General features: G+C 32.3%; 2 protein-coding genes across 7 annotated transcripts in view; both read left to right on the forward strand.

The window, feature by feature from the left end:
• The window catches only part of LOC106683727 (uncharacterized), a 29969-nt gene extending 29711 nt beyond the window's left edge, over positions 1–258 (forward strand). The window contains exon 2 of the mRNA XM_014425384.2: positions 205–258. Coding sequence (XP_014280870.1) covers positions 205–243 — 39 coding nt within the window. The 3' untranslated portion in view covers positions 244–258. The remainder of the gene's footprint in view (positions 1–204) is intronic.
• Positions 259–4028: 3770 nt separating this feature from the next.
• LOC106683726 (serine/threonine-protein phosphatase 2B catalytic subunit 3) overlaps positions 4029–11152 on the forward strand; it is a 222885-nt gene continuing 215761 nt past the window's right edge. For all 6 annotated transcript variants that reach the window (XM_067044823.1, XM_067044824.1, XM_067044825.1 and 3 more), the window contains exon 1: positions 4029–4126. In XM_067044823.1, the coding sequence (XP_066900924.1) occupies positions 4084–4126 (43 nt within the window). In that variant the 5' untranslated portion in view covers positions 4029–4083. The remainder of the gene's footprint in view (positions 4127–11152) is intronic.

Genomic DNA, 11152 nt, shown 5'->3' on the forward strand with positions numbered 1-11152 from the left:
CTCAGTCAGCTGACATCGAAATAACAGCTGACTCATACCGTAACTTATATATATATATAATTTATTTATATTTTTAATGTAAAATGGACTCTCTGTTATGCGCTCTTGTATACATATATATATACAATTTAGTTATAATGTTAGCTTTAATTAAATATTTTTACATAATTGACTTTTTACTTATTCGTTTTTTCTCTTTTGCAGGTAAGTGACTGGTTTCCTGTCTGGTCTGTTGTTTGCTGATACAAGAACGGTATTGTAGCTCTAAAATTCAAATGCATAACTTGCAATGTTATCATTTAACATTTCAAATCATGGATTACCTGAAATTCTTAATGTCGAAAAACAATCAAATAGTTCAGTTGATTTTTTTATTATAGTTCCGCTGTGAAGTGTATGTATCTCCCATTGTATGCGTTTCTGGGAAACTAAAAAGTCTGAAGATTCCAAATTCTAAGATATTTGGAAAAAAATTGTTTTAAATCAATACCTGATATTGTTCATTCATATTAGAACATTATTTTCAGTCAAATATGTAACTTCCTAAGGTGTAACATAGTTTTGATTGTTAGAACTATTTTTTTTTTTTTTTGCCAGAAAAAGGACGTTCCATTACAGATAATATTATATTATTCCCTATAAATATATAAAACTTTTTTTACCTTAGAGGTTAATCGAGTACAAAACGAAAGGATTATTTGTTTGCTAGGTCAGGCTGAATGACAGTACAACCAATAATGGATTTTCAAATCGTGTAGGGGCAATAGTGATGGATAACTGATAAAATTTTTAATAAAATAAAATTTAATGTTGAAGAGCTACTGAGAAAGTGGAGGAGGCTGCAAGCGTACGTTTCACATTATTTCGGAAAATGCCAAAATAATGATCAAAAATGTTTTGTAGGAGGGGTTTTCGTGATTCAAGCTAGTCACGTCATTCTGGCATTTGAATTATGACTGTCTTTACAACTTACTGTTTAGGTCCCTTGTGCCTAAATTCCACTTGCATGAAGCCACCACCTCCATTTTGAGCAGAACCTTCAATGTTGATTCATTTGAAATTTATTTCGAGTAGAAGTGACACAATACTCTACAAAATCTGGACAAACGACTGACATGGAATCCTCATTCAAAACTACTACTATACAAACGGTCTAAATAGTTCAAGATCCCAAGAGGAGAAAAAAAGCAGTTATCTCACTCCAATTTTTGATACTTTGATGAAAACTATGTATAATTACTAGTCAAAATTGATGAGTCTGCCAAGTATTGGTAGGGGGAATAAAAAATGGCGGCTGTTTGAAAGCGAAAAAAAAAATTTAGTTTTTCATTCGGAGATCTATATCTAGAGTTGCAGGCCTACCTTCTACGCCATAACCCCTGATGAAGATCTGAAATTCAGGTCGAAACGTCGGCATAAAATAAATAAATATGGTTTTGTTTATTTATGTTGTTCTTTGCTCACCGCACCCCCCGATAAACTTTTCCAATTATATCTTAAAAAGCCCAACTGCCCAAGTGCTCACAATGTCGTTGCGTCACAAATAATCCACTTAAGGGATATATAGTTCAGGGCAGGACGATAACTCATTTCTAAAAATTGAAAATGTTGAAGTTTTCCTTCATATCTGACTACTAGTCCTACAAAAATAAACATTATTGACTATTTTATGGTAAATTTAACTAGCTTTAATTTGAGCGCTGGCAGACATCTATATGTCAAATGGTTTCTGAAATGAAGTTTTTCATAAATCAAACTAATTGTCTGAACAACTATAAATCAATTTATTTTAGAATATATCATGAAACTACTATTCCTACGAAGGTAAAGGTCCATAAACTTCTGTATAGTTCATTATACTAGCTTTAATTTGAGTGCTAATAGACGTCTTTACGTCACATTGTTCCTGAGGTATAGATTTCTCAAAATAAATTTACTAACTACCAATCTTTCAGTAGATTTTTAAGAAATTGGCTTTTTAAAAAGGTATATCTCGAGAACTATTGGACGTAAATAGCTCTTTTAAGGCTAATATTTCAGCAAATTTACAATTTTGACTATTAATTATACATAGTTTTCATTAAAGTAATCAAAAATTGGGGTGAGACAGCTGCCTTTTTCTCTTGTACTGTTCCCGGCTCTTGTACTAAAACTTCCAACTAATTTTAAGAGACTCATTTATATGACTGTAGAAAGGCCTATCTGGACTTACGGCGTTGAACTTAAAACTTCCTAAGCACCCAAACCCACTTGTTTCTAACCTGGATTCTCCTCCACTACCTGATAATCCTCTTAGGGGTCTGGAAAAAAGATGGTCTGGAGGTCTCCTCTAGAATGTAATTGGACTTTTATCAAGAAGTAGATTCACATATCTGTATCATACCATTATATAACGAACACCAAATTTACTTTATCCATTTGAATACCCTTATTACGGAACTTTTCTACTCCAAGTTTTTTTATGTAAAAAAAAAAAAATAAATGGAATAAATCATATTATTCGTTTTTGGGGATTGTAAGTTATCTCGGCTTTATTTAATTTTTTATGTTCATTTTATACTAAGCCTTTCTTAACGGACACCTCTGTACAACCAATAAAATCTTCTTCCCTCTTGGTTTCTGTTATAGAGAGTTTGCTTTATTATTATTTTATTGTATTTAGTTACTTTACTTAGATGATCATGAGTATGTATTCTTTTAATTTGAATTTTTACTAACGTCCTATTGTTTGAGTCCCCCTGTATCAATTAAGCTCAACGAGGAACTCTTACTTGTTTATCATTTCTAGACTATGAATTATTCACACCCCTAATGGAGAGCAACTATGTAAATGCGAGGATTATAATAGAGCCAATCGATTTGGACAAACATCAGGCAGTAGGATACAATTTGGTCTATTACTGCCTCTTGATTGGTGGATACCTTGGCCAATCCTGGCGATTATAGTCTTGTGTACACATCGCTTTGTGCTAGTTAATAGAATCGAAGCCTTTTGATCGTCTCAAGGATGTGAAGGAATACTTCAACATTTTCAATTTTTAGAAATGAGTTATCTTCCTGCCCTGAACTATACATTTCTTAAGTGGATTATTTGTGACGCAACGACATAGTGAACACTTGGGCAATTTAGTCACGGTAGAGGTGACGTAGACATACGGATGCGCAATGTGCCTCATTCTTTCTAAGGAGGAACAACGCCTTATGGTTTCTAAAAATAAAGTATTGTGTAAAATATTTGGACCGAAGAATTAAGGCTGCATAACGATGAATTGAGATAACTGGACCCGGTAAATATTATTCTGGTAATAGCATTGATGCAAATAAGGCGTATAATTAAAAGATTAATTAGGAACGGATCCTTAAAATGTTAACGCTGAATCGATGGGTAAACGTCCGAGGGGAAGATAGGGGTAAGATTGCGTCAAAACTGATCTTGTATATTTAGGTTTGAACGGGTGGCATTGGACAAATGTATATGGCTAGCGATTGATGGTATCGGCATTGAACCTTCGGGTTCTCTAGGCCTTTATTATTGTCACTGAAACATTCGTTGTTTGTGCTATTTATTGATTTAATCATAGGTAAATTTCGTAAATTTTTGTTAGTATTACTTATTGGTTTAATCACAATCTGAATATCTATATTTGGTTTTACTAGCATTTCGACTGACCCTGTACTGGTCCCTATAAATATCACAACTCAGTGACAAGGTTTTGTTATCTTGGTCCTTGTGTTAGGTATGGTCCCAAACTATCTTGTTGCAAAACTTAAGCATACCATTCTATATTTGTTATTTTCTCCTTGGTTATTTTATGAATGGGAAAGGCGCAGAATTGAAACAACAACAGTGAGTATATATTCGCAGGAGACCGAGCCGCTTAGTGTGGTGCCAAACAGAACGGCATTCCTGGGTTCGGTCTTCAGGGGGAGCGATTGTTGCACTAGAGCTGGCACTCGGTCGTGTCTATTTCCGTTCCGAACCCTTGACCTATTGAATGAGTCAGGGATTCTTTGTGGCTTTGTCTGTTTTTGATTGGCTGTCCATTTGTATCAGTTAGTTGTGACACCTCCATCACAGAGCTCATGTTCCACAGGCAGGACTCTTGGGACTACGGTAGGCCTGAAGGTAACTCGCCTTTTATTGTTTATTATTTTTGTATAGTAAATGGGAATATTATTTGTGAGTTGTATAAAGTTATTTAGTTTAAATGACCGATGGGAGAATCCTACCTGACCCACCGACTCTGGTCCAGCAAATAGGGATCAATACTGAAAGCCCCAAGGCAGATGTCCCTGACAGCCTGAAACCAGTTTAGTCCATTCCTGTCCAGTGCAGCCCATAACTGATCTCTTCATCTACTCTTGCCTACCTACATTCCTTGCTCAAGTCCATTTTTTTTATTTTGTTGTACACTTGAAAAAAGTAAATGAGTTCTTTAACAGTTACTTGTTGTTTTAATATTTAATACTGTATTCATATACATTTCTTTTATTATTCACTTGTTCCTCCTCGCTAAGATGGATAATAATATGACTTAAACAGAAACATTCATTTTGAAAAATACTCCTTAAAACTTTTATTCCTGATTAAGATAACCTTAACCAAGGTTTTTATATTTTTAAATTTATTTGTCCATTCAAGTGTTTCCTGTAACCGGTTTTTTATTATATTTTCCTTTTAATCTATGTGTTAGTCTTATTCTCGTAAAATGTATCTATTTGTTTGTTTTTGATAAACTGATCTACTCCTGTGACTATGAATGATGGTCTGATCTCACATTGCCGTCTAATATTGAATTTGTTTAGCGGCTCACTGAAGAGGATCTAGGAGGGTGAGTTCCGGAGAGCGAATTTGTTGATTGGGTGAATTAAAAAATTGTGAAATGGTGAAATCGGAGGAGCAGAAATGAGAAAGAAAAATAGAAATGAATTGAAACATTTGTATTTGTTGTACAGACCGAAATGTATTGTAAAAGGAAACTGTAGGGAAAAAAAATTGTTTATTATATCTTATTATTGTATCTCTTTTTTTCTGATTATACCATGTATGTGTAATTTATATATGTCCGATTACGGATTGATAAGTATGCTGTGTGAGATAGCAACCTGATGTATTTAGGCAGCATAGATAAATAAAGTATTTCTCTTCATACTAATTCATACGGCGGAATGATTCATTTAACAAGTCATGTACAAAACATTATCATTTGTAAACATTTGGTCCTTCAGAACATGGAAAACCTTCACACGGTTTTAAATACCGCCTCTTCATATCAACTTCTCCACATGTATACAATAATATTTATACCCGTAATCGATATTGAGTCAATTTGTTTTAACGATTTTCTATCAGAGGTTTGGTTTAGTTAACTTTCTTTTATTTTGTTGTTTCCAAGTATTTCCAGATTTATGTCCCGATTTCATATGTCGAATCGTAGAGTAAACGTGCAAGGAGACATCCATGATGATGATTGTATATTTTTATTGTGTCAAAAATAAATTAAAGGTTTGTGTATAATGTATAGTAGTAAAACTAATGGTCATTATATAGATGGCAAATTAGCACTAAAAGTACTAGTTCTTGTGTTTCTGACACCCAAGACTCCCATTCTGACAAGCCAAGAAGTAAGTCTTCCATTGAAAATGGAATATCATGTAGTTGGCAAGCCATATGGAACCAAAGTCCGCCAAGCAAATTAAATACTTTTAGAAAAAACAACTAAACCATCGACCACGTCAAATCGTTCCGATGGCAGAGAGGAGGTCCCAATATCTAGATTAAGAATAGGACATGCAAATCTGATCAACAAGCAGTCACCGCCAAATTATCAATATTATAATGGTAAATTTACTGTCAGCCACATCTTCAGAGATTGCCCTTCATACACCATGAGTGTTAATAAGTTAGGAGTAGGACCTAGTGTATCAGTAGCCCTGATTAATGACGGAAAAAAAAAGGAGGTATTAATTTTTTCAAGAAAAAATAATCAATTAAACATGATTTTAACCCTAAATTTAAACTCATTAGATATCTTAAATGTAAATAGTTCAGAATCTTGGAATTGAAATGAAAAACAAAAAATTATGAAATATCTCAGGAATAAAAGAAATATCTTGGAAGATAAAATTTAAACAAGGGCATTTATGACTATTGTGTTTTATGCTGTTAAGCCCTAAGAAACAGCAACTAGCAGTTGTCGTTTTTTCAACAAATAAGGAAATAAATAAAAACTTGATTTATAGTAATTTTTTTTTTAATTTTGTCTGGAAAGGGCGAAATTGGATGAAATAGTCCATTAAGTTCTTAGTAGGAAAAAATTAAATCCACTAAGTTCCTCAATACATTACAGATTATATCTGATATAATATATATATTGGTTTGAATCCGGCCTGGGGCGTTGTCTTTTTTATTGAGTGGCGGTCCACCAAAATGAAAAACTTCGACCCCCAACCATGGTGAAAATAATTGGAATACAAACAAATTAATACCTGGCTGTATAGAAAATTCCTATGCCATCAAAATATATAAAAAAAAAAAAAAAACCTATTAAGGTATGCTAAACATTTATTTCAGTTCCCAAGATCCTTAAATTGGAATAATATAGAATATATGTCAGTTACAAGTCCTCCTACTTGAAATGTTAGAAACTTGGCGTACACTTCGTGAAAATTCGAATGCTTTTAACTTCATACTCTAGTTATGACGTCTGCCTATCTGGAAAAAGAAATTAAAATCTTACTCACAACCACACCCTTTCTTATTCCTCAATGAATTATTCTGTTATTAAATGAAGTCATTATCGTCCAGGGAGGAATAAAAAAGAGTCACATAATGAAGTAATAAGGATATCGATCCTGCTAAAGTAATTAATTATGTATTTCCAAGTTGATTATTCCGAAGAAAAAATGTTTAAAGCTTTTAGCGGAGGAAAGTTTGCGACGGGTTAAATTTAAAGAGACCTAGATGGTCCCAGCCCGTGGCAGGGCCACTTTCTTTGAGGTTCTTTAAAAGACATTATTTAGGCAAATGGCTTTCTGTTTATTAAATCAATAGCCTACTCTCCATGCAAATCTCTTATAGTTTATAATATTCTTCTGGGATATAGCACGGCTCTGTCTGCTCCTGAATATTTATTTTATCGCCTCTTTTTGTTCAGGATTTTCCATCTTCTGTCTCCATACCTTTTTATATGAAAATCGTGCTTCTGAATACAGTGTTTTAGAAGTTGAGTCTTTTTATGAAGTTCCTCACTATCTCATTTTTAATTGCCTGCAAGAGTGGAAAGATCAATAGTAGTTGTAAACTGTGTTGAAAAAGATAAGTCATGGATAAAAAAATTTGGTGTTGTACAACGTATACAGCTTTCACTTTCTACTTGACTACGTCCCCAGGCTCCTGTTGAAGATATCGCTGTTCTTTGTGATTCTCGTAAAAAAAAAAAAAATGTTTTAGGGTTTCTCGAGCTTGAAATGATAAATATAAATTTTGTTTCTGCCAATAATACAACCGTTTAGCAAATAATAAATAAGCAGTAATGCAATTGGGAAAGATATTATTTTTCCCTTTAATTATATATTAATTAAATTGTTAAATATTTTATACTTATCTTTTGTTTATTACTGCTAACAATGAGGATTATATGTGATTTTTTCAATTGGACAAAATCAAATGTGCTAGGGAGGAAGATTTAATGAAAATTTGGCATTTAAGCCCTGTATGCAGTTATTTGTGATCATGGAACTGGTTCTGATATTTACTGAGTGACAAATAATTTTAAAAGAGGCTGTTACTGGTAAACGAAGAATTAGCGCTTCCAATATTTTATTTTAAGACTTTTTCGTTATTGGCTGCCTTTTAATTATTACTGTATTTGCATCTTCCACTCTTTACTGAACTCCTTTTAAAAATTTCTCCTGTCTTATTTATTGTCCTAACCAATTATTGTTCTTTATTATCTCATATTTTTTGGTTCTTTTGGTGTACTGCCCATCCAATTTTGACAAAATGCCAGTTATTGCAAAATAAAGCCTAAAAGCTGAATGGCAGTGACTAAAAACTATTCTCAAGCCAAATTCGTTAGTACGCCACTTTTGGACGCTATTTTCACTTTGTGCGAGCAGTTTTTTTTTTTTTTCTATTTGGGAACTTGGCCATTTTTTAATTATTAGTCGCTAGGAATACTACGTATGTGTATTTTTTTTATTTAATATTTATATTTGACATCAACTTGTTGTTCGAATAGGTAGAAATAGCCTCGTTCATAACAAACTCATATAATTATTTATTTGTTTATGGATTTGCGAGTAATTGACGATTACGGTAATTTTTGAGTGAACGAAGAGTTGTTTATAGCTGCTTGGGTATATTTAGCAAATCTATTGAGCAAACATCGATTCCTGTAGCTAGTTAGAAGCGAGTTATTTTGGTCATAACTGCTTATATCCGCGTGCCTATTGCAGTCTTGTTTTAAAATAGTAACAATTAGAATTAAGTTTTGGAAACGCTTATATATATTTATGATTTATCTTGAGCAAGTGTCAGAAAATAGAATTTTTTGGTTTCGCATGTACGAAATACTGCTATTAAAAATTGGGTGTGGAAATCTATTTTCTCCATGAGCCTATATCTCGAAAACTTAGTAAGTGATATAAAAAATAATTTTGAACATGTATTTTTCTTGTATACCCATACCTAACTGAAATGCACCTTATACTGAAACATAGTATGCATTTCACACCCCTTCTCACCGCTCAGACTACTCCTATGTAAGTCGATCGCGACACAGTTTTAAGATAAAAAGTTTATCTTATATACTGAAAAGTTGGCCACCCCTTATGTATCGGAATAAGTATTTTTCGTAAAACTCCTAAACGGTGCATCCTAAGTAAAGTTATGGTATAACAAATGTAAAAACATTGAATTTATTACCGTATACTGTAAACAGTCCTAAATTAAAAAAAAAAACTGGTGTTATGTATCACACAGCTTTCGCTTAGTTACTAACGTCACCTAGTTTTGTGTAGATTGGTATGCTCCTGTAGAGGTTATTACTATTTTGTGAATTTCGAATTTTTTTTCTGTAGCTAATAATTCGTAGTTTAAGGTTTATCGAGCTTGATATAACTAACATAATTTTATTTCCTTTCAATAATACAAGAGTTTAGAAAAAGACACCGTAATGCAATGCAGGAAAAATCAGGCGTGTCTTGTCTTTTCTTGTTCGAATCGGATGTATTTATTTTTATTTATCTTTTGGTTATTCATTCTTTAATATTTTGTATTTTTAAATTGTTTATTATTTCTAACAATTAGAGCTGTTTGTTTGCTTAAAATGATAAAATTAAGGTTACTTTAGTGGACAATTTTTGAAAAATTTCGCATCTAAGCCCTATCAGACTATTTTAATGAGGGTAAAGATCAATTCTACGTTTACAAAACGAAATTTAATCAAAATACTGCTGTTATCGAAAAATGTTAAAATATATTCTATAAAGTGGCACTTTGTGTCACACCACAGTTATGCTGTAAGTACCTTAAATTTGGAATTTCTTCGTTTTTTGGTTAGTCCATCACACACGGACACAAACGCTCAGATCATTATGAGAGTCTTGGTTATTTAGACTCAGAGGACCTCAAAACGTGTATTTGCGTTGAAAACTGAAAATTGAAATTTTTCCGAAATTAAACACTTTCCCTTACCGTATATTTCATATATTGGTAAGTGAAAGTAAAAACTAAATTTTTTTTTCAAACTTTGTCAAAAATTGAGATGTCCTACCAAGGACGTACTTAAAACTCTTTCTTATGTATTATCGTGTGTTAGACAGGCTGCAGACAGGATATTAAACTGAGAGTAAAAAGAACGAAAATTTTTAGTCTTTTGTTTTTCGACTACTATCACATTATTTATTAATAATTTTTAAAATAAAAATTACATGATCATTTTCGGCTTGAAATTTTCTGTAAATCGATAGCATACACGATTTTAACTGTAAAAAAAAAATAAGGCAGCCAAAAAAAAAACCCATTTTGCACATTTAAATTTTTCTCGACTCGTAATATTTCAAAAAGATTCCCAACTACTAAGAAAAATAATCTACTCGTTAATTATTTGTTAAACTAATTACAAATAAACTAAATACTAATTACGTTCAGAGCTTCTTGAAGGCCAAAATGTATCTATATATTTTTAAATGTTGGTGGTTCAATACTGGTGGTCCGTCCGATAATATTTTGGTAGAAAGTTGGCTTCGGATGAAAGTTATTTAATTTAAAATTTATAGCTTTTTTATATATCAACATCCTCCGGTGACAGGCCATGTTTAAATATATCTGATCATTTATCATTTATATTTATATAAATTCGATGATTCTTTTGATGACTCTCAATAATATTCTTTTGATTTATTTTCTTCTCTTTTCAGATGACTGCCCATTGTGCTGTATAATGTAGTGCGCATGGCGCGAACAATACTTAATTTCTGAGCAATTAACTCCTCCGACATTTAGGGGTTGTAAACTGGGAGGGTAGATGGAACAAATACAGTCTCAGAAGGGTTGTTATAAAAAATGTTCCAGTGAAGTATGGGTAGACAAAAATAAGAGTCCTATTCCTATCCTTGATGGTTTGAGTCGTTTATTCTCGTGTCAGAGTTGTGTTTTTATGGCAAATCAATCCACTATTTCATGTTTTTCTCAGTGTAACTATTTATTATTTTTTTCATATATCCTTATTTTACTAAACCTTGAAATGAAGCCATGAAAAAACCTCCTTCGACCGACCCTTTTGAAAGGTTTGATTATTGTCCCTTTCCTGGTGAGGGACTTGAAAAACATTTTCCTACCCTCAGGATTGTATCTTCCCCTCGCCTTCCTTCTACATCCTGGATTCATGAATCCTTTTTCTTATTTCCTGCCCCTGTATTTTCTCATCGATTATATCTCTAGTCCCATATTTTCATCTTTGAAACATTCTCTATAACGTTAGTTATTTGTATATTATTTTCTTATTAAAATTGTATTTATTGATAAATGTTACAATCTGCCATAACGTTGGGCAATAAATAATGGTGATAATTCATACTAACATTAAAAAAAAATGAAAATAAATAAATGAAAAAGTAAATAAATAAAATTATTAAAAATTAATAG

This window comes from Halyomorpha halys, unplaced genomic scaffold, assembly GCF_000696795.3.
Source record: "Halyomorpha halys isolate HHAL.00 unplaced genomic scaffold, Hhal_1.1 Scaffold508.1, whole genome shotgun sequence".
Lineage (NCBI taxonomy): Eukaryota > Metazoa > Arthropoda > Insecta > Hemiptera > Pentatomidae > Halyomorpha > Halyomorpha halys.